Below are 23,655 nucleotides of genomic sequence, written 5' to 3'. Positions count from 1 at the left end.
TCCCAAGACAGCATTTCATGCTGAATCCATGTAGACTCAGGGAACTAGCCTCATGACTAGAAAATAAGCATGTGTCCACTTGCTTCAAGGCCCAGATAGTCCTTTCAAGTGACCAGAGCTGTCCTGTCTCCTCCACAGGGCTCTCTCCACTGCGGGAGAATTGGAGGCTGGTCTGCCTCTGCAGAGATGAGGCCTGAGCCGCTGTGACTACTCTCAGTCTATGCCCGTTCATTCCCAACTCGGGGGCAGGCAAATGCCCGTGCCCCCGTGCAGCCCCAGCTCCCCCTGCTGACCAGGATGCTTCATCTTTTTGGGTCATCCTCTCAGATTAGCTACAAAGGGTACTGTCCCTAGTCTGGGCATGGTGCTCTCCCCTTCCAAAGGCAGCCTTGTTGCTTTCCTTCCTAGCCTCATGGCCTGGATCTAAGCTGGCACATCCCTGTGCCAGGTGGGGCTCACAGGCCTTGGGAGAGGGCAGCATCCCTTACCCAACCCTGCCTGAGGGCCTGGAAGTCCTCACTATGATGCTATTCATTATGCATGTACCATTATGCACATACTGTTATGTACTTGTGGTATCCAAAGTCGGACAAGCTCAAGGTCCTGAAAGAGGGACCCCTCTGCCATGGGCATGCTCAGTTTGCAGGTAGGGCATAGTCCTTGAAGGATGCAGAAATTTCAACAGACACCTGAGAAGACAAAATGATAATGCAGTTGTGGAAGCAGATGGGCCAAGGAGAGTGATGGATCCAGTAAGGTTTCAGTTTCTTGGGGAGCAGGGCTGGAAAAGTGGATGGAGTCAGATTTCTGGATGTGGGGGTCTGGGGAAGGAGGTAAGGGGGTGCTCTGGAGCCCTTTCATCACTTTCATCCCAGCAGGGACATGGAGTGACCAGGGTGAGGGTGCCTGTGAGGGTGGCTGTGGGGCCTCCCAGGTCCCCCCACCTGGCAGTTTCTAGCTGCCACATGTATATTGCCCCCCTTTGCTGACCCCAGGACTGAATATTTTATGAACTGGTTTCTCCTGTTCTCAAAGGAATATTTATTTTGTTTTTGTTTGTCTCATTTTATAATAGCTTTATTGATTTATCATTTGCATACCACAAAATTAACCTTTTTAAAATATATACTTTAGTGGTGTTTAGTATATTCACAGAGTTTTGCAATCATCACCATTATCTCATTTGAGAACATTTTATCACCTCAAAAGAACCTTCACCCCATTAGCAGTCGCTCCCCATTCCTCCCTCCCTGGCAACCACTAAACTACTTTCTGTCTGTATAGCACTGCCTATTCTTGACATTTCATATAAATGGAATCATGCAATATGTGGTTATTGTATCTGCCTTCTTTCTTGGCATAATATTTGCAAGGTTCCTTCATGTTGTAGCATATGTCAGTACTTCATTTCTTTTGTGGCCAAATCATATTCCATTGTATGTATATATCATGTTTTATTTATTCATTTGTCAGTTGATGGACATTTGGGTTGTTTCTGTTTTTTGACTGTTCTGAGTAATACTGCTAGGAACGTTCATGTACAAGTTTTTGTTAAGACCTATATTTTCATTTTTCTTGGGGATATACTTAAGAGGGGAATTGCTGGGTGATACAATTTCAATGTTTGTCCCCTCCAAATCTCATGTTGAAATGAAATTCTCAGTGTTGCAGGTGGGGACTGGTGGGAGGTGATTGGATCACGGGGATGGCTTCCTCATGAATGGCTTAGCACTATCCGCTTGGTGATGAGTGAGTTCTTGCTCAGTTCACTCAAAATCTTGTTGTTTAAAAGTGTGTGGCACCTCCCCCATCTCCCTTGCTCCCAGTCTTGCCATGTGACTTGCTTTCTCCCCTTCCTCTTCTGTCATGATTGGAAGCTTCCTGAGGCCTCACCAGGAGCAGATGCTGGAGCCATGCTTGTACAACCTACAGAACTGTGAGCCAATTAAACCTCTTTTCTTTACAAATTATCCAGCCTCAGCTATGTTTATAGCAACGCAAGAACAGACTAACACACGGGGTCATATGAAAACTCTGCGTTTGGGGATATTTGTTTTTAAATTCAAATGAATAGTACATGAGTGTTTAGGAGAGAAGCCATACTTAGTTGTCTGGGCTTCTGGAAGGGAGGCACCCTTAGCTTGGTACTGAGGTTCATTGGCACTTTGGATAAGTCTTTTGCCTGCTGGCTTCAGTTTTCTGATCTATGAAGTGGGGTTAGTACTGATCTCTGCTCACCTCAAGGGCTTCTGTAAATAATTACTACTTGCGGGCTGGGCGCAGTGGCTCATGCCTGTAATCCCAGCACTTTGGGAGGCTGAGGCAGGTGGATTACAGGGTCAGGAGATCGAGACCATCCTGGCTAACACGGTGAAACCCCATCTCTACTAAAAATACAAAAAATTAGCCGGGCGTGGTGGCGGGCGCCTGTAGTCCCAGCTCTTCAGGAGGCTGAGGCAGGAGAATGGCATGAACCCGGGAGGCAGAGCTTGCAGTGAGCTGAGATTCCACCACTGCACTCCAGCATGGGCGACAGAGCAAGACTCTGTCTCAAAAATAATAATAATAATAATAAATTACTACTTGCATAGCATGTCATGGATAGCAAAGGACTTCTGCTTGCTTTAGGTACTTTCATTCTTCAGCCCTGCAAGTTGAATGTTATTGCTCTAGTTTTGCTGATGAGGAAGCCAAAACTCAGAGAGGCTAAATGACTTGACTGAGTTCACAATGTGGGTCGATGGCAGAGCCTGAACTTGAACCTAGACTTACCAGAGTCCAAGTCCCTGGCCTGAACCCTTGCCTCAGATGTGTCTCTAAGCAAGGCAGGGCCCAGACATGGACATGGCCAGTTGTAGGCTCTGAAGCAGAGCATGCTGTAGGAGAGAAAAGGATGCTACAAAAGTCCATTTTTAGCTGTGTGACTTTAGATAAGTTGTTCCACCTCTCTGAGCCTCAGTTTCCCCATCCACAAAATGGAAGCAATAATTATAACTTATAGCGCTGCAACAAGGGCTTGGGAAGATGCTGTACATGAAGTGCTCAACATGATGCCAGGCACACAGAAAGTAGTTGGTAGAAGCTTGTAGGGCGCACGAGGAGGGGTGAAGAGGATGCGGGGTGCTGTGGGACTGTTGGGGAGAAGTGGCTGGCTTCTGGGCTGGTCAGAGCAAGCTTTAAGGAGGAGACCTCCCTTGGGCTGGCCAGGAAGGTGAGCAGAAGGTGGAGAGTCCCCTGGGAAGGCCCAGTGTTTTCTGACCTGGTGCTGCTGAAAACCACGAGGGGTTCCCAGGGTTCTCAAGAGATTTCCCATGTTGGGAGTTTGTGGACAGGCTCTGCTGGTGCCCCCAGCCCTTACTCCCAGGCCAGCCTGCAGATGCCTGAGAGGGGAGCTTGTGTGACTGCCTCAGTTAGCCCGAGTGGTAATAAAACACTTTAAATTTATTGTGACATTTGGATTTAATTAAAAAGTACACACTTAAGGAAGTAGAACATAATGGGGAGAGAGGCAGCGTGGCTTTTCCCCTCCTTTCTTCCCCAAACTAATTAGCGTTGTATTTTAAATTGTTTATGTGCCGCTAATCATCGTAATAAATCATTTATACTGAAAAAGACACACTCGGCTGTGCCCGCCGTGCGGGTTCCGCTCACAGGGCTCTATCGCGAACAAATTGATCTGGAAGTGAATTTATTAACCACTAGGGAAGAAATCATTAGTGCTTTCTCTAAACATTCCCCAGGTACGCTTTATTGCTGCAGTTTATGCTGTAACTAAGAGGAGCATTATCAGGTCCATGTTGTAATTTCCTTGCAAAGCCAGCAGCCCACTCCCAAGCTAGGGGCTGGGAGGGGCTGGGAGGGGCTGGGGAGTCCCTGCCTCCTCTCCTATATGTGATCTGGTGACCCCAGCCTCCTTTCCTAGTGCTCCTTATTCCAGAAAGGGCTCCCTGTGAAGCCCCTGCAGGCCCGAGGCCTTGGTGGCTGCATTCTGTTGTCTCTTACCCACAGGGTGGTTCACACTCATTCATGTTTATGTGTCAGGAGTATGGCTTAAAGTTGGGAGCTAGCCAGGGGTTTGGAAAATTCTGGGGCTGGGGCTGAGGGAATCAGTAATCTCAAAGAGTCTTGTCATAGACCAGCTTCCCCACCCAGAGATGGCGAATGCACGCACTGTGAGCTAATGATAGGCTGGGAGGCACAAATGGGGCTCAACAGGGACCCAGGCAGGAGTGGGAGGCTGCAGCCGAAGCTGCTGGGAACATCCTCTGTGGGCTCATGCCTCCAAAGGCCTTCCTACTGCAGGCCTGGGGCCTCTCCAGGGTTTGGCTAGAGCAGTCTGTTCTGGCTTGGTGAGACCCACTGCCCTGTGCCTCCTTGTCCACCTCACCTGGGTGCAGGGCCCAGGCAGTACTTGTACTCCAGACATGTCTGACAGATGACAGACAGCATGGCTGTCAGCTCCCTGGCTGCAGACTCTGTGCTCTGGGCAATGTGGCCTGTGGCCACACCAGCTTGCCCAGCAGCCAGCCCACCCTGCTGACTCTCACACAGGATGACACTTTCCCTTTGCACTTGGGGGCTTCAGACCACTCTCACTTCACAGGGGCTGCACTGCAAGACACACAGCAGGCTTTCTCCCACCAGGTTTCCAGAAGAGACATTCACTTCTGAACAAGGATCTTCTGCCTGGGAGCCCTTGGCTGGTCTAGGATACAGATCCCAAACTGTCTGATTCCAAAGCTCTTATTCTAAATGGCTTCATCCATGGTTGCTCCCTGAGCCTCCTCAGTCATGCGGGAGACTAAAGGGAGATCTGGCCCACGTGGGCCTTGCTTTCAGTGTCTCTCTCTTATCCAGGTCTGCAAAGAAGTGCTGAAGCAACCCCCAGGGCCTCAACAGGAAGCCCCGGGGCAATGCCTCAGGCAGGCATCCCAGAGGCAGTGCTGTCTCAGCCACAGCCAAAGGGGTTCCCATCCCTGCTGCTCCTGGGGGTGGGGCCTGGAGTCTCCCTCCTAACCCCCAGCCCTTTCTCCCCTCACCCAGCCCAGTGGCTAGCAGATGGGATTTGGCAGCTTCAAGAAGGAAGCAGGACCCAGCAGCTGCCTAGGCTCAGCTTGCTGGGAGGGTCCCCTCTTTGTGCCTGGAGAACGCATTTAAAAGTTTGAATTCAAAATTGATTTTGAAGGGCCCTAATCTCCCATCCCCCGGTGCTCACGGTGTGTCTGCAGCTCCTGCCAGACTCTCGTTTTCTGGTTCAGCGCGCTGGTGCTCACGTCCCTGATGCTGTGAAATTGAGCCTTGTCTGAGAGTTCATGTCCTCCTCCTCTGTGGAGATTGCAGGCCTCTTGGGAGCCCTGTTTCATTAGATGGGTGGCGCGGGCTTTGCGGGTACCCAGGGAGCAGCTGAGTTGCTGTCAGGGGAACACAGATTCCAGATTCTTCTCCACCAGTCCCCACAGCTGTGCATCTTCAAGCAGCATTCTCTTAAGGAACCTAGGGGCTGGCTCCAACAGCCCAGGATGGGATGGGGGTTGGTGGAGGCTACAGATCGAGAAAGGCTTGGGCCTGGGGCTTTTCTGTAGCAAACTCCAGGGACTGCTTTCTCCCACTGGCCCCCGGAGACTCAGACTATGCTGACAGGGAAGGGTAGTCATTTTTGTAAGCCAAGAAGACCCTCAGGTAGGGAGTTGGGAAGGCTAGGTCTGTGCCAGGGGTGGAATTACAGAGACACTTGGTACTCCCTGAGGATTGAGATGGGTATTTATGTGTAAAGGGAGGCTCGCAGTGGAGGCAGGGGCTGGAGGATGTGTTTTTGCTGCTCTTTTATCTAAAGGATAAAGGGTTTATATTTGCATGAGAGCTGTCGTGCCTCAGCTGGAGCCCTGGGATGGCTTCTCAAAAGCCTGGATTGTGACAGCCATGACCCAGGAGCTGCTGTGGTTGAATCTGCTTTGTTCGTTAGGGCCACATAGCTACAGGTACCTGGTGGGTGTGGCACAGGGGCAGCAACAAGCCTGATTAAGGCTCCATCTCTGGCGGCCCTGCCTATCTAAATTGGCCCACTCTGGCCAGCAGACTCTTGCCAGTAATATCTGGATAGAATCCATTCAGTCTCTTCATGCATGAATTGAACTGATGGCTAAACAATGACTGCTTTGGGGCTCAACACTGGGAACACAATAGTGGACAAGACATGTAGGGCCCCAAGAACAGCCTTCATGAGGCTTTTGTTCTTAGGAGAGTACCCAATCAAACTTTTTTTTTGGGGGGGGGGAACTCATAGAAAAGTTTAAACAATTACAAATTGTGATGAAAAACTCAGAAGGAAATTACTGAAGTGTGGGGAGCTCATTTAAATAAGGAAATAAGGAGGTCAAGAAAGGCTTCTCTGAGGAGATAACATTTAAGCTGAAGCTTGAAGATGAGAAAGAGCCAAGTATATGCAAAGGCAGAGGCAGGGAAGGGTGTTCTGGGAAGGTAATAGCATGTGCAAAGGCCCTGAGGCAGGAAGGAGTTTGGAGTGTGGCTGGAGCACAGTGTGGGAGGCGAAGGCAGACACCAGACCACATGAGGATGTTACAGGCTGGATGAAGAGTCTGGATGTTATTCTCAGGCCATTGGATGTTATGAAAGGCTTCCAAGTTGAGCAGTGACCTGCCCTGGTTTATCTGGAAGATCCCTCCAGCTGCCGTGTGAAGAATGGGCTATGGGTACCAGACATCATGCTATGCTCATAGTGTGTCGAGAGACTGTGATGGCTGTGGAAATGGAGGATGCAGGTGGGATGAGGAGCAAGAGTTGGCAGGGAAAGGGGTGATGAGGATGGAAGTCTGAGGACGACACTGAGTTTCTGGCCAGAGCACTGGGTGGATGATGGTGTGGGAGGGAGGAAGTCTGGGTGAGGGTACAGGGGCGAGGTTTGGGGAAGAAATCAGGAATCCTACTTTGGACCTGTTGCTTTTGAGCTATGTCTGAGACTCTAGAGACAACCAAAGAATGGAAAGAAAATGCCAATACCCATCCTGGAGAAGGCGAACACGTTACAGATAACGATGCAATTAACGTAAGCCTCATTCCAAGTGACAAACTCCAGTGAGCACATGCAGCTTCTGATGTTTCTAAATTTCCCCCACTAAAGAACCATAGAAAATTATGTGAGACTGCGAGAGCAGACTGCATCACACCTGCTCCAGAATCACATCCAGGCCTTCCTGTAAGCTCTCTATGATGTGAATATTTGTGCCTCCCCAAAATTCTTATGTTGAAGTCCCAACACCCAATGTGATAGTGTTAGGAGATGGAGCCTTTGGGGGTGATTAGGTCATGAGGGCAGAACCCTCAAGAATGGGATTAGTGCCTTCTTAAAAGGGACCCCAGAGAACTCCCTTGCCCCTTTTGCCATGTGAGGATGCAGCAAGAAGATGGCCATCTAATGATCCAAGAAGAGACTCTCACCAGACATGGAATCTGTTGGTGCCTTGCTCTGGACTTCCCAGCCTCCAGAACTGTGAGAAATGAATTTCAATGGTTTATATGCCACCCAGTCTGTGGTATTCTGTTATGGCAGCCTGAACAGACTAAGACAGTCCCTTAGGCTATTGCTATTGCCCCAAACCAGACTCAGCTTCCCTCAACAAGGAAGATCTGTGGGGGATGTGTGGAAACTCCTCAGTCCCTTTATGTCATGGTGGGTTCAGGCTTTAGATGCAGTATTCCTAAGGATAGGTAATTCTTTGCCAAAACGCGCTGCAAAAATGTAGCATATGAAGCTTCCCACTTTGTACTCCTGCACAGGAAATGGCCCCTCTGGGGGGCTCTGGGGATCAGCGGCCCAACCTTTCCCTGACAAGGGGTGTTTTGTATTCCTGCAAGGAGTGTTTCAGAGCCGTCTTCTTTTGGTAGGGTCCAGAGTGGGTCCCAGTGAAAGTTCACTTTCCCCATTGCTTGAGGAAAAGATGATGTGATGCTGCCTCTGGCCCTGGGACACGGCAGGCAGGGCGTGGATGCCTCCTGGCCAGCAGCCTGGATCTGCAGCCTCGCTTGGCTGCTGGTGGCTTTACCCTTGGGCAAGTTGATGATTTTTCTGCACTCAGAGTCATGACAAGGGTATGTTCCTGGTACAGAGCAGGCACTCAGTAAGGGGTAATGTGGTTTACTGTCATCCGGTTGAACATGACTACGGTGGCTGCAGGTGCTAGGGGTGCGACTGGACAGTGCTTCCCTTAGGCCTTCCCTCCTGTGATGGGATCTAGCGTGCAGGAGGAGCTTGGCACTTAGAGCAGGCAAGCATTGCTGGACTTCACCCTGAACCCATCCCCTCTCCAGGACCTCTTCTGCTCCAAATGTCTCACCCTGAGCTGGGCCTGTCTCCAGGACCTCTCTGCTCCCTGCTCTACCCATCCCCTCATTCACACACAAGGCCCTGGCTGTTGGTTGAGGCTCCCGCTATCATTATAGCCCTGGATCTGGAGCCCCCAGCTCAACCTCCTCCTGAGGACATGTGCCATCTCAAGGCTTCTTTGTCCTTCTCAAAGCTGCAATGCAGACATCTTGGCTCTGCTTCTACATGGCCCTCTGCTCCCTTCCTAGCCCTGTGCCCTCTGTCTACTTAGTTTCTGGTCCATGTCCCCTTGCTGGCTCTGCCCAGAAGCCCTTTCAAGATCCCACAGCAGTCATAGCATTTGAAGGACCAATAGATGAGTGGGAAAGTCCTGTGGTCCACCCAGAGACAGTGCCCTGCATGGACAGTCATCCCTCTTGGTTTTAGCCCAGGCCCTGATCTAAGCATGGCCCCAGCCCTGACCCCAGCACCATCTGGCATCCAGGCTGCACCAGAGAATCCAGGATGTGCAGGGAGGCCCTGGGCGTGTGCTGGATGGGAACTTGAACCCTGGAGTCTGACAGGCCAGGATTCCAATCTCTGCCCTTCAGTCTTCTAGCTGTATGACCTTGCATGACCTGAAACTTCCCAGGCCACTGTCTTCTCATCTGTGAAATGGGGGTAATCATTTAGTGTATCAGAGTTAATATGAAGATTCACTGAGACAACACTATAAGATGGTTAGCCCAGCACCTGGCACAGTGACTGCTGAGTAAATGGTGGGGTTTATGAAAGGCATACAGAGCTCTGATGAGGGCATCTCCATCTCAGCTCCTTTTTTAAATTGGGTATCACATATATGCAGTTAAATGCACAAGGCTCAAATGTTCAGCTCAGTGAATTTTTATACAGGTATGTACCCATATGAACACTCAGATCAAGACATAGGACATTTTCAGTACCTTGGGCCCCTCGTCCTTCTCTCAGCTGATAATATGCCCCCCACCTCACCCCAAGTAACCATTATTCTGACATCAGATCAGTCTTGCCTGTTTGGGAACTACATATAAATGGACTTATACAGTATGTACCTTTTTGTGTCTAGCTTCTTTCATTCAATATTATGTTGTCTGATTGACCCAGGTAGTGTGTATTAGTAATTCATTCTTTTTAATTGCTACATACTATTCCATTGTACGAATATACCATAATTTATTTTGTTTTACTGTTGATGGACATTTATGTTGTTTTCAGTGTAGGACTATTAAGAAGAAAACGTCAATGAACATTTTTGTGCATCTATTTTGATGGGCATAAGCTCTCATTTCTGTTGGGCATATACCTAGGAATATAATTGTTGGGTCATGAGATACACCTAAATTTTCTCAGCTAATTGCTTTATGCTACTATGCCAAACATTTTTATAAGTACTTCGTGTTCATCATCCAATTTAATCCTCAATCCTTTAAAGTGGGCTGTCCTCATTTAGCAGGTGAGTAAATTGAGGCAGAGCTGGGAAGCACCAAAGCCAGAATTCTAGCCGAGGGTGTATGTCTGCAAGGCCCACAGTCTCACGGCCTACACTACCCCGCCTCTTCTCAGAGGCTCGCTTGAGGGGTAAGCAGCACCAGAGTCAAAGGTGCCAGTCCCTCCACTGAGCTGACCGCCACCCCATGGGCTGAACCCAGCCTCTCAGCCTTCCTCTCCCTGCCCTAGTGGGGAGCTGCAGGCCACAGGAGCCCCTGCCTCTCTCCCTCATCCTCATAGTGAACACGCTGCCTGCAAGTGGGTGTGCAGAGGGGCGGTAATGAGCGTGCTCTGGGTGGCCGTAGCCGCGCGTTTCAACAGTTGTTCTCATTGGCTTTTGATTCCAAATGAGTAGGAAATGCTATTAGTTCAGGCCTCGCCTGCCGCATGGCAAGGCCCTGGAATAGGAGTGCAGTGAGACGAGAAATTGTGGAGATAAAACTGGTGTGAAATGGAGGCCTTCTCACAAGGCTGGATGTGTCCGTGTGAAATGAAGTTACTTCTGAGAAAACGAGATTTAAAGAGATTCTGCAGAATTAGATTACACTTTCAAATTTCCTTATTAAAGAGGATTGATGCCTAGGAGGGGCTGCTGGTAGGCTTGGTTTGGGATCCTACTCTGTAGTTCCCAAGCCTGGGTGTGGGCCCAGGCAGGCAAAGCACCTTATAGGTGACAGGGACCCAGACCCCCAGGACCCAGAGAGTGAGTCTCCCCACCTCCAGCAGCTGAAGTAGGCATGAGGATTGTGGGACTGAACTTCTGGGTAATGTCTGATGTTGCACGTGGGTCCATGAGGGTAACACTAAGAGTTCATGCTCTTCCAATTCCTTCCATCTTCAGGTCTCTTACTTGTGGGTTTTGTTGAAATCAGAGCTTGATTCTAAGGGCTGTTCCACTTTTTGACACTGTAGTCTTTTAAGAGACTAAACGTGCATGCAGCTGCTTGTGCATATGTGTGCATCTATGCATAAGTGTATATTTACATGAGTGCACCCAAAAGCGTGCTCATACACACACATGCATGTGTGTGCTTAGATGCATGGGTATGTATTATAATGCAACTTACTGAGCACCTACTGTATGCCAGCACTGTGCTGGGAACTGAAATAAAACTGTTGTGGGGAGAATAAAACAGATACAGTCCCTCCTCACATGGACCTAGTGTATGTGTGTGATCACGTGGACATGGGGAAGTATTTGTGTGCTGCTGTGCATGTGTCCTGCAGCTGTGTGGTGAGCATCTGCATGCTCTTCATGTGTCTCCTAATCTCTGTGCAGTCTCCTGCTTGGGTCTCAGCCCCCCTCAGCATGTGGCCCTGCAGCACAGCTCCCCTCAGCATGCGGCCCTGCAGCACAGCTCCCCTCAGCATGCGGCCCTGCAGCACAGCCCCCTCAGCATGCGGCCCTGCAGCACAGCCCCCTCAGCATGCAGCCCTGCAGCACAGCACAGGAGTCAAGTACTTGGGCCCTAGTGATAGACTGCCAGGGTTCACATGCCAGCTCTTTCTCCTACTAACTGTGATCAGTTAGCAAGCTTTCTTGTGCCCCAGTTTTCCCATTGTGAAATGGGGGTCATAATGGTTGTGGGTACAGCTCTTGGAGGCAGAGCACTGGGAGGTGCTCAGTCACTGTCATCTCCCTGCAGGTTGCCCAGTGCAGGCTCCCTGCTGGCCCCAGAGGAGGGCTCGGGTACCCATGGTGAGAAAGGGAAGCCCCAAAGCTGCAGTAGCAGCTGTGTTGTGCTGTGTGAGCTCTGGAGAGGGCCTGCAGCTCAGTCTCCCCAGCCCAGGCCAGAGAATGCCTGGGTGCTGGTTTGGAACCAGTATTGAGGCTTGTTGAGAGATTATGAGAAATACCAAGGGCCATGCACAGTGATTCACACCTGTAACCCCAGCACTTTGGGAAGTTGAGGTGGGAGAATTGCTTGAGCCCAGGAGTTCGAGACCAGCCTGGGCAACATAGTTGAGACCTTGTCTCTAAAAATAAAACAAAATAAAAAAAATTCCTCCCCCAAAAATTTAGCCTGGCTTAGTGGTATGTGCCTGTGGTCCCACCAACACAGGAGGCTGAGGTAGGAGGATCTCTTGAGCCGGGAGGTGAGGCTACAATGAGCTGTGACCACATCACTACACTCCAGCATGGAGATAGAGGAAGACCCTGTCTCAAAAAAAAAAAAAAAAAAAAAAAAAGGCTACACCTGCCTCCAGGGCTCTTTCCAGAGCAGCCAGAGGGTCCTGCCCTGGAGCTGTCACCCTCTGCATGGCCACAGCAACTGCTTCCCACACGGCTGGTCACTGGAACAGCCTGTTGGACAGATATGGTGGCTTCCTTCTACATATACTTGCACTGACCACTGGACTGGCCTTTGGGTGGAGCTGGACTATGGCCAGTGCCAGGGTGACTTTAACCACAGTAGAACAATCAAATCAGTTCGTTGCTCCTCAAAATAAGTGTCTCTCACTATCCTGTCCCATATGTTGAGGAGGGTGACACTAATCAGAGTTCACATTTTATTGTGGCCTTAGACCTTAGCACATCACATAAATTAACTCCGTTCTTCCTCATGGTGACTCTGAAATGAGTACTCTTTTCATACCCATTTTACAAAAAAGAAACTTGAGAAAATGTGAATTAAGGTCACACAGTCAAAAGTGTCAGACAAACCCACATTGGGAGATATTCCATGAAATGACTGGCCTGTACTCTTCAAAAACGCCATTGTCTTAAAACACAAAAGAAGGTTTAGGAATTCTTCCAGATGTAAGTAGACTAAACTTGACAACTGAATGCGATGCAGGGCCCAGGATTTTCCCATAAAAGATATTTTTGAAGAAATTGGTAAAATCTGAATGAGGTCTATAGATTAGGTAATAATATTATGCCAATGATAATTTTCTGGTTTCAATTATTGCACTGTGGTTACATTAGAGAATGTCCTTGTTTTCAGTAAAGCATTTGCAAACCAGAAGTATTAGGGGATATAGAGGCTTCCTGTTTGAAACCAACTCTCAAATGACTTAGGGAAAAATTATAGGTAAGTTGGTAGGAGTAGGTAGAAAGATGGTGGATAAATCAAATGTGGTAAAATGTTACATGCAGGGAATCTGGGTGAAGGTTTTACAGGAATTTTTTCTACTATTTTCTAATATTTCTAATATTTTCTAATATTTTTCTACTATTCTTGCAAGTGTCAAAATTATGTCAAGAGACAAAATGTTAAAAGAAAAAGAAAGCAAGTGCTGAGCAGGGATGGTATCCTGGGGTGAGTGTTAATACTATCAGTTCCTGTTCACTGTGCCCTGGGCACCAGACTCTGTGCTATGGCCTCATGTGCATAACCTCATTCTATCCTCACCACATTCTGAGTGGAAAGAGACCATTGTGGCCCCCAGTACACACATGCCAGTCAGAAAGGTGGGAGGATTTAATCCAGGTCCCCCAGCTCCTTGGAGCAGTTCCCAGACTTGAAACTAGGCTCTCTGATTTCAAGGTCTGAACTCTTAGCCTCAGTCCCGCTCTTGACTCTGACCTTTTGAGGAGAGTGGGCATGGGCAGGACAAAGGCATTTCTTCCTGGAGTAGTAACAGAGTGAAGGCCCTGGGACACAAGCAAAGAAGATCCATTTGCTGGAGGGAGAGGAGCTGTGTTCCAGGATCCTGCAGGGAGCAGAGCCAGCAGTGCCAAGCAGGACACACTGGCGTGTGGGAGGGGCTGCAGATGCCCAGTGGAGTTGCCAGGGTGTGGCTACAGTGGCTCCCAGCAGGAGAGCCACAGGGAAGAGCCTGGAGTGACCTGGGACTAGGTGAGGTAGATGTTCTGGGCTGGAAGACTGGCCTTGGAGGCGCTCACTGGGGTAGGTGTCCCGCCAGGGTGCCATCCAAACCAGAGGCACTGGTAGTACTGGAACCTGTGGGCTTGGCAGTTTCAGGAAGTCCACATGCTGGAGCTGAGGGGCAACTGGGCTGGGACAGGTGGGTAGGAATTGCTGGGGACTTGGGTCTGGCCTAGTGGACTACTCTGGGGTCCATGTGAAGATGAGGGCATTTCTCCTCCCTGCTGGAGGAAGAGAGTGGGAGGGGCAGGATGACCTCTGGCAGTCCCTCCCCACACCTGGACTGTCTGGCTTTCCCCCAGATTAAAGAGCAGAGGATGAGTGTCTGGCAGCCAGATGAGTCAGACTGGGAGGCTTCTCTCTGAGCCTGGCTGCCTCCTTCCACCGGCAGCCCTGCCTCCACCCCCTGCTAGAGGTAGGGGTTGCAGTTCAGCCTGTTTCCCCTCCAATGTCGTTCCCCTCATGTCCTGAGACTTAAGGGTGACCCTGGGTTGAGTGGACTCGTTTATTCTGTTGGGCCCAGCGCATGCATCTGAGTGTGTGCCCAGGCGTGCGTGTCGGCGCAAACATCATCCGTTGTAAAGTATCAGTGTTTTCATGGGTGAGTAGTAATTACTGGGTAATGCTTTAAAACCTTTCCTGAAGGAGCGCAAAGCCATTTTTTTCTAAAGTCAGGAGTACATTAAAAGGATTACCATGTAGATTTGATTTTTAGATAACACTAAAATGGATCCCAAATGGACTTCAGCAAAGGGATGCTATCTCCTTAATGGAAAGTGCATGGCCCGAGGCTTAGGTCCCAGAGCCAGGCTGGGGAAGGAGGGAGGGAAGAGGTGTCTGCAGAAGGGCAGGCTGGCGGATTGTGCCGGGGGGGGGGCTAGGTGGGAATGGGGGAGGCAGAGCAGGAGGGAGGGCCCTGACCCTGTGGGGAGCTGATCCCTCCATCTGGGGAACAGGAGACTGCAGAGCCCCTCCTGAAAGCCCCTCCACCTTTCCGGGAGTGTTTTCAAGTCTCCTGGATCAGCCTGGTGAGAGCAGACACAGCATGGATGTCCCATGAGGAAGGAAGAGTTTTCCAGAGCCAGGAATCAGTTCAGCATCCCGGAAGAGGGGTGTCCAGGTCTTAAGGTAACCTGCCTGTGCAGAGGCCAGCCTGGGCACAGGCAGTGGGGAGGGGGACTTGCGGCAGCTGGTAGCTTCACCCCTCATGGCTTCCACAGGGCCCTGTAGGTGCCAGATCCCTCCAGTGGAGAGACTGTCGACTAGCGCTGGAGTTCTCAGCCCTGCAGGAGCCAGGACAAACATGCTAGGGTCCGAGCTTGGAAGACCAGCCTGTCCAAGAGCCAGGGTAGATAGAAGAGAGACTGGGACAGCTGCTTCAAGTGCTGGGCTCTCTCACTGTCTCCCTTCATGCTAGGCTATAATTTAGTGGGCTAGGGTCTCCCCTGAGTACAGAGGTTCCAGCCATTCACCCATGTTCTGGTAATAGCCCAAATATAGAGTCCTGGGAGGGGCTCAGGACTGCTGGGAAGGGAGCCAGGCCTGCCATGAGCCTGGCTGAGCAAAAGGAATGTGAGCCTTGTAGGGGCTGTAGTGGGGGCCTGGCCCAAGATCTTCCCAGTCAGTTTTTGAATGCATAGCTCTGTTGGCTGCACGCTCCCTGCACAGGGCCTAGGGACAAAGGTCCTGCCCTTGGGGCCCTACCCTGGTCCAGGTCCTACCCTGGGAGGCCCTCATTTCCCCATCCAGCTATTTTAACTCCTCCCCCATGTCCCCACACCTCCCTGTAGGCCAGGACTTGGAAGGAGCCTTGCAGACCCCTTTAGTTCTCAGGGGTACCTGCTCCCCAGCTGCCTTCCTTCGGCTCTTTCAGAGCTCTGTGCCAGCTGGGCCCTGCTGGAAGAGACACAAGCAGGCCCGAGGACAGAGTCATCCTGTACCCCATCCCTCTCTCAGACCAATTAACCTTTAGAACTGCATTAAGGAAATTAGGCAGCAAACTCCCCAGCTAACAGACAGGCCCTGCGGGGACTGGACGGAGGAGGAGGAGGGAGCCCACTGGCCCTGCGCACTGCAGCCTGTGGGTGAGTGCCTGCTCCCCAGCCTCACCTGTCCAGGAGAAGTCTGAGGAGCCAGCTGGGCTGACAGTGAGCACAGGAGAGGGGAAGGAGCCCTGGGGCCAGCTTGATGGTGGCTGACTCAATGCCCTGTAACTGTCTGAGCCTTAGGTTCCCCATCTGTAGAATGAGAGCATTTAACTGGAAGAACTCTGAGGGCTCTTCTGACCTTACATCTGTGGATTCTGAGACCATGGCCTCTTGTGGCTGGTCCTCCCCTGACGCCCAAGGAGGGGGGAAGCAAAAGGAAGGGAAGCAGCCTACCCCTTCAGACTCTGGGTTGAGGGCAGTGAGGAGGGCTGGGAATGGGAGGGACACCAGGGGATGGGAGGAAGGCCAGAGCCCTGCGGAGAGCAGGAGCCCTTTGGAGAGGACAGGGCCAGTAGAAGGACCGACTCCATGGGAGTGTTGGAAAGCCGGGGAGGTGGGGAGGGATGGGCCCCTATCCAGCCTGCACCTTGGTCAGGAACAGAGTATGCACACCCTCCCTGTCTTCAAAGGATTCTCAGGCAACTCCCACAGGCCTGTAAAGTCACAGAGCAGGGCTTCTGAGGTCCTCTCCACTTCCCTCCCAGCCTCACAGGTCCATATGGATGTCCAGGCTACTGGACAACATCTGTCCCCATCTCCTCCTCAACTGTCCCTGTAGTCCCAGGAGAAGGGAATAGGAATCCATGCCTCTGTCACTTCATGCCCACACCTGCACATCGTGCCTGTGTGTGAGGGGTGTGCGTGAGCACACATGCTCACCTGCTGCGACGGGAGGCTCTGCTCTGTGGTGAACATCACGTTGGGCCCTTTGTACTTGGTGCCTGTGTGTATGTTGGGAAGCCGGTATGGACGCTGGGAGGTGCTGATGGCTGAGAGATCCTAATCCTGGTAGAATGAGGAAGGATCCAGAGGCTCAGAGCCTGCCCTCCCCCAGGCCAGGGCAGGTGAGGTGTGAAGCATTCCCAAGGGGAGCCCCAGCCAGGCCCTGCCAGCTGCCCCCCGTTACCTGCCAGGAGCCCCAGAGCCTCTGCTCCCTCCTGGGAGTGTCCCAAGAGTGTCTCACTTCCTTCTTGATGCCTTCACAGCTCTACATGGATAGACCAAGAGGCTGTAGCATTTCAGCTGGAGAAACATGAGTTGGCAAAAAGATCTGGGGGTTCTAGAGGACCTCATGGGCCTGAGGAGACTACATTTCTTAGGCTTATTGCTGAAAGAGCCAATGCAATGGTGGCTTCACAAGGCGAGCTTCAGGCTTCTCCAGGGGAGACCGCACAGGGGATAGAGGCCAGGGTGGGGAAGAACAGCTCAGGGAGGCTAGTCCTGGGGTCTGTGCATGCCTTGAGCAGAGCAGCCTCTGGAGGGACCTTCACAGGGCCAGGGAAACAGGCTGTGCCACGCAGCCCAAAGGACAGGACCCAGAGCCAGGGAAAGAGGTTACTGGGGAGGAAGTGAGGGCTCCTGGGAGCCCCAAACCTAGAGGGGGCAGCAGAGAGAAGCAGTGAGCTCCCCATTCTTGGGGGATATTCCTTGAGGCCTAGAGCTATGGGGCCCATCCTGCGTTCCTGTCTGTCTGTCCGTCTGCAGGCGTGCCAATGCTCTCCGTTCAGCCCAAAGGGAAGCAGAAGGGTTGCGCGGGCTGTAACCGCAAGATCAAGGACCGCTATCTGCTGAAGGCATTGGACAAGTACTGGCACGAAGACTGCCTCAAGTGTGCCTGCTGTGACTGTCGCCTGGGCGAGGTGGGCTCCACCCTCTACACCAAGGCCAACCTCATCCTGTGCCGACGCGACTACCTGAGGTGGGCTGCCGACCCCTGGCCTCACAAGCCCTTGTCTTGCTCAGAAAGCCCCCCATCCTCAGCCCCAGTGTTACTGTGCCCCGGCCCTAGACCCAGTATCCTGTGTGTCCCCCCATTCTTGACTGTCCTGCCCCTGCCCTGCTTGCCCCAGATACCTGAGAAGTTACCTGAGGGAAGGCCCAGGTCTTTATGCCCTTGGACTCAGTGCTCAGCACAGGTTCAGGGCAGGCATTTGTAACCTGGGGCTCCTAAGTTAAGCTTTCCGAGGGCCCCAGCCTTGCTCCCCCCACCGCCCCCCACCCCCTGCCTTGGCCAGGTGCTTCTGACCCACCCGATCTGGAATCTGGGAGGGGATACTTCAGAGGGGCTTTGAGAACAGGTGTGGAAGCTTTGACTTCCCTGGGCCCCTCCTCCCTAATGCAGTCTTCTTCCCTCTCCCGGTGTCCAACTTTCCTTTCCAGGTGGTCCTTAGGAGCAGGCATCCATTTGCCCATGGAAACTGGCAGGCAGCCATATCCTAGGAGCAGGGCCACTGATGCTGGAGCTTCAAGACCTGGGTTGGAACTAGCTCTGAGCCTTTGGCTCCTAATCTTCTCCTAGCCTCAGTTTATTTCCCCGTGAAGGGTGAAAGAACAATGCTTCCCTGCCTTGCATTCCTCTGAGCTCTAACTCACCCTCCCTACAACCTGGATCCCATTCCCTGGGGCCGCCTCCCCCAATTAACCCTCCCTGAGGCCATTTACGACATCAGCAAGGCTGGAAGGAGGCCACAAAGCAGGGCCTTGGCTGAGGCCCAGCACCTGCATTTGGCTCTGTCACAGGCTGCTGGATGGTGGCCGGGCTTGTGGGGAAGGAGGGCTCATCGCATTAATTAACAGGTCAGGGCTTCATGGGGCTCCCTCTGCCCAGGTCTGGGCATGTTGCAAGGGGGAGGTTATCAGTGGAAGCTCCCCCACTTCCCCAAAGATTCTTTGACTGACCTGCCTGCACCTTCTCTTTTAGCACCTGCATTTAAAAGTGATGTAGTAAAACAGAATCTGTGACTTAATGCTCCTTGCCAGGGCTGGAGGGGAGAGGCTGAGGCCAGGAGCAGGGGTTAAGGAAGAATGTTCAGACTAGGCGTGGTGGCTCATGCCTATAATTCCAGCACTTTGGGAGGCCAAGGCAGGCAGATCGCTCCAGTTCAGGAGTTCGAGACCAACCCTGGACAACATGGTGAAACCCTGTTTCTACGAAAAAAAAAAAAAAAAAAAAAAAAAGCCGGGGGTAGGGGGTGGCCCCCTGTGGTCCCAGCTCCCCGGGGGGCTGAAGGGGAAGGATTGCTTGAGCCCAGGAGTTTGAGGCTGCAGTGAGCTGTGATCGCGCCGCTGCACTCCAGCTTAGGTGACAGCAAGACCCTGTCTCAAAAAAGAAAAGAATGTTCCTGGGGATTCACCCCTTGAGGACCTAGAAGGGGCCTCCATGTCTGGAGGTTTAGGGCATCACCCAGGGGCTGACCCTACCAGGTTAGGACAACATGGCAGACCGTGTGATGGGCCCACATGACTTGGAGACAGAGGCCACAGTGCAGAATGGGCTTATCAGGAAAAAGCGCCCACAAGCATACAGGGCCCTGCCAGCTACTAGGGATGGAAGGTAATTTTTTTTTCCTCTGGCAGAGGCAAGGAATGACTGTAGGACCAGCTAGACCAGTGGGCTGGGATAGGAGCGTGGCTTCCTCGAGCTGCTCAGGCTGGGAGAAGGGNAAAAAAAAAAAAAAAAAAAAAAGAGCCAGGTGTAGTGGCTGTACGCCTGTAGTCCCAGCTACTCAGGAGGCTGAAGTGGAAGGATTGCTTGAGCCCAGGAGTTTGAGGCTGCAGTGAGCTGTGATCGCGCCGCTGCACTCCAGCTTAGGTGACAGCAAGACCCTGTCTCAAAAAAGAAAAGAATGTTCCTGGGGATTCACCCCTTGAGGACCTAGAAGGGGCCTCCATGTCTGGAGGTTTAGGGCATCACCCAGGGGCTGACCCTACCAGGTTAGGACAACATGGCAGACCGTGTGATGGGCCCACATGACTTGGAGACAGAGGCCACAGTGCAGAATGGGCTTATCAGGAAAAGCGCCCACAAGCATACAGGGCCCTGCCAGCTACTAGGGATGGAAGGTAATTTTTTTTTCCTCTGGCAGAGGCAAGGAATGACTGTAGGACCAGCTAGACCAGTGGGCTGGGATAGGAGCGTGGCTTCCTCGAGCTGCTCAGGCTGGGAGAAGGGCTGTCCAGAGCCTGCGCCCTCTGCAGCAACTGTTCCTGGGCTGATGGCAAGAAAAGCCCCTCTTGGCAGGCAGATGCTGTGGCCCAGCCTTTGTCTGCCTTAATCTGAGCCACCAGGCAGCTCAAGCTGATGAATAATAGAGCCAAGCTCATCTGCAGGCGCCTCAGCTTGAGCTGGACAAATTGGGGATTAGAGGGCCCCCCCTCTTCTCAGCCTCCTTGCCTCACTTGGGGCTTGCTCTGTCTGTGTGTAGGAAAGAAGCAAGGAGGAGCTGGGATGGCTCAGACCTTTGGGACATCCAGCCAAGGGCTGGCCTGCATGGGGAGGGAGTAAACTCCCTGTCCCTAGAGCTTTACAGCCAGCAGATGAGAGGAGGGATGCCTGCCTCAAAGAGGCATTTGTGCCAGATGTCCTTGGTGCTTCCTTTGGGCATCAGTTCTGTTTTATAGCATCTTTGAATAGCATCATACATCCCTATTTTACAGAAGGATAAACTGAGGTTCAGAGAAAGGAAAAAAAAAAAGGGACCTAGGCAAATGAAACAGTGAGTTTGTCATGGAAAAAGGATTTAATAAAACACTTTAATTTTGGCAAGGCACAGTGGCTCACGCCTGTAGTCCCAGCACTTTGGGAGGCTGAGGCAGGAGGATCACTTGAGGCCAGGAGTTCAAGAACAGCCTGGCCAACATAGTTAGACCCCATCTGTATTTTAAAAAAATAGAATAATAAACACTGTAACGTCAAAGGTGGAAAAAGCATGTCACACAGTAGTTTAGAGCATGCCTTCTTGACCAACGCCCTGTGACTGTCCAAGTTGTTTCTCTGTGATTCATTTTTTAAATCTTTAAAATGGGGAATAACAATAGTACCACCTCCTAGGTTTGCTGTGAGGATTAAGAGTTAATCTTTGTAAAGTTCTTAGAATAGTGGCTGACACACAGTGAACACTACCTAGGGGGCTGCTTAGTTTGTCGTGACTGAGAATTTACAACAAGTTTCACAACTACCCCGTGAAGGGTATGTTTCGGACTTTGTTTTATAGATGACTTAAATGAGGCTCAGAGAGACTCACTGACTTGCCTGAGGGCACACAACCCAAGATTCACATTCTGCCCCTGAAATTCAGGCTTGTGTGGTTCTGGATCCCTTGCTCAGGGCCCAGCCTAGGATTCTCTTGGTGGCTCCGGGGCTTGAGGACCCTTGTGGGAGCCTGGGAGGGGGCCTTGGGATAGGCAGTGACAGCCGACTCCTGACCCCCTACACACCCTCCCTGGAAGGGGATGTGCCGATTTCTTGGCAGCCTGATGTCTGGGCGGAATCTAGATGCTGCGCTCAGTGCTCTCATCCTATTGCATGAGCCCACCTGCCGAGCCCACAAGTTGGAGGATGGGAAGGACCCTGGATGGAGGCAACTCCTTTCCCCCTGCCCACCCAGCTCCCCAGAATGCTGCTGAGTCCTCTGCACCCTTCCCTTGGCAGGCTCTTTGGTACTACAGGGAACTGTGCTGCTTGCAGCAAGCTGATCCCAGCCTTCGAGATGGTGATGCGGGCCCGGGATAACGTGTATCACCTCGACTGCTTCGCCTGCCAGCTCTGCAACCAGAGGTCAGTGCTGGACTGGCAGACCCAACACACTCCCCAGATGCCAGTCTGAGGCCTGCTGGGATGGGCCGGGAACACGGTGGAGGCATGCAAGCAAATGCGGGTTGCATGTGTGTATGTGGTGGTGCGTGCAGGTTATGAGCGTGCATGTGCTTTATGTGTTTTGTGTGTGTGTAAGCTTGGTAGCCAAATGTGTGCACTTTAATACTGGATGTGCACATCTGTGTGGCACATTTCTGTGTGAATATAATGAAGGCGTGCATGAGTTTACTGTGTATGCATAGCGAGTGTGCATGTGCATGCATTTGTATTTGTAAATGTCATGTGCAAGTGGGCACATGTGCATGATGGAATTAATATGCATTTGTACATGTGTTTTTAAATGGGAGTGTATGTGTATGTGCAATGTGTGTGCATGATGAGGTGAGTATGCATGTGCATACATGTTTTATTTTATTTTTTGAGATACAGTCTCACTCTGTTGCCCATGCTGGGGTGCAGTGGCGTGATCTCACAATCTTGGCTTACGGCAACCTCTGCCTCCCGGGTTCAAGTGATTCTCCTGCCTCAACCTCCCAAGTAGCTGGGACTACAGGCGTGTGCCACGACACCCGGCTAATTTTTTTTTTCTTTTCTTTTTGTGTGTGTGTTTTTAGTAGAAATGGGGTTTCACCATGTTGGCCAGGCTGGTCTTGAACTCCTGATCTCAGGTTATCCGCCCACCTCTGCCTCCCAGATTGCTGGGATTACAGGTGTGAGCCACCGCGCCCAGTCTGTATATGTGTTTGAAATGTGCACGTGCATGGGATGACGTATCCTCCCACCCCCGTACCCAGTGTGTAGTATGTGTATGTGTGTGCATGTACGTTCCAGTGAGAAGGGGTTCCCAAATCTGGAGGGCAAAGTCCCCTTAGGGAGTGGCCACTCTCTCCTCACCCAACCCTTGTGATTCTGGTTCCAGCCCAGCCTCTTTTCTGGTCTCTTGTCCCCAACTCTGTGCCCTAGCCCTGTGGGAGTCCCTGGGGACTTAAGGAGCCAGAGCCCTTCAGTCCTGGCTGGGGCCTAGCACCAGAAGGCAGGCACTTTTCTCAGGAGCTCCCAGGTCAGGTAGGAACGCATACAAGTGCTCCCTGAAGTGAGGTTCAGAGGGACCTACAGGGCACGCTGGTCTGGCTGGGGGCTCTGGCCAGACCTGGTGCTAGGAGGGCTCAGTGAATTTACAGCGCCACCTGGTGGTGTGACTGGAATCTGCTGGAACTAGGCCAGCGATCCTTGGGGTCTCACTAAAGGCTTCACCCACCCTGGGGACATCTTTAGGGAAAGGACTGGAATCTTCCATTACTTGGGGAGGACTAGGAGACCAACGAAGGGTCTTCCTTGGGTAGGAAAGGAGATACTGGAACAGGGTCATCTCCTAGAAGGATGCTTTAGGTAACCTACCGATTTTGTTTAGAGGAAGAATGCCCTGTACTGAGCCATCCTCTTAAATTGGGGAGAGGGATAGAGGAATGGAAAAAAACAACCATTTTATCCCTCCCTCCTTACCCATCTCTGCCTTTTTTTTTTTTTTTTTTTTTGAGACTGAGTCTTACTCTGTTGCCTAGGTTGGAGTGCAGTGGTGTGATCTCGGCTCACTGCAACCTCTGCCTCCCAGGTTCAAGCAATTCTTTGCCTCAGCCTCCCAAGTAGCTGGGATTAGAGATGCCCACCACCATGACCAGCTACAGTTTTTTTGTATTTTTAGTAGAGATGGGGTTTCACCACCTTGGTCAGGCTGGTCTTGAACTCCTGACCTTGTGATCCACCCACCTCAGCCTCCCAAAGTGTTGGGATTACAGGCATGAGCCACTGTGCCCGGCCTCATTTCTGCCTTTCTCCATCTGTCTCCCTCTTTGGTCTTTTTCTGTTTGTCCTTTCCCTTTCTCCCTCTCTGGGACTGGGGTAGGCTGTTCCTGCACCTCTCCACCAACCCCCCTAACCCTACACTCACCTCCACAGGAGACCTGACTGTGGAGGCCTGTGGCCCAACTGTCTGTCTGTCCTACCACCCCAGGCTACAGGGCCTGGCCAAGGTTGGGGCTGGCCTGGGGGAATTGCCCAGGTATGCTGTGGGGACTTTAGGCAGTCCCCTCTGGAAGGTTCAAGGAACAAAATTCCCCCACCACCTCCAACATAGCCCACCTCCTAGGCCAGGCTGGGTTCTGTCTGCAGCCC

General features: G+C 51.7%; 1 protein-coding gene across 7 annotated transcripts in view; it reads left to right on the top strand.

The window, feature by feature from the left end:
- Window positions 1–23,655, top strand: part of LMO1 (LIM domain only 1) — a 44,909-nt gene that overhangs the window by 20,797 nt on the left and 457 nt on the right. For 3 of the 7 annotated variants that reach the window (XM_017896378.1, XM_017896377.1, XM_017896382.1), the window contains 2 exons: window positions 17,373–17,586; window positions 21,319–21,444. In XM_017896378.1, coding sequence (XP_017751867.1) covers window positions 17,373–17,586; window positions 21,319–21,444 — 340 coding nt within the window. Of the gene's footprint in view, window positions 1–13,143; window positions 14,096–14,590; window positions 14,809–17,372; window positions 17,587–21,318; window positions 21,445–23,655 lie in introns of those variants that run through there. The other 4 variants (XM_017896380.1, XM_017896381.1, XM_017896376.1 and 1 more) reach the window with 4 other exon arrangements.

The sequence above is a fragment of the Rhinopithecus bieti genome, unplaced genomic scaffold (genome assembly GCF_001698545.2).
Source record: "Rhinopithecus bieti isolate Rb0 unplaced genomic scaffold, ASM169854v2 scaffold_28456, whole genome shotgun sequence".
Lineage (NCBI taxonomy): Eukaryota > Metazoa > Chordata > Mammalia > Primates > Cercopithecidae > Rhinopithecus > Rhinopithecus bieti.
Note: the sequence above shows the minus strand (reverse complement) of the source record. Positions and strands in the feature narration are given on the sequence as shown.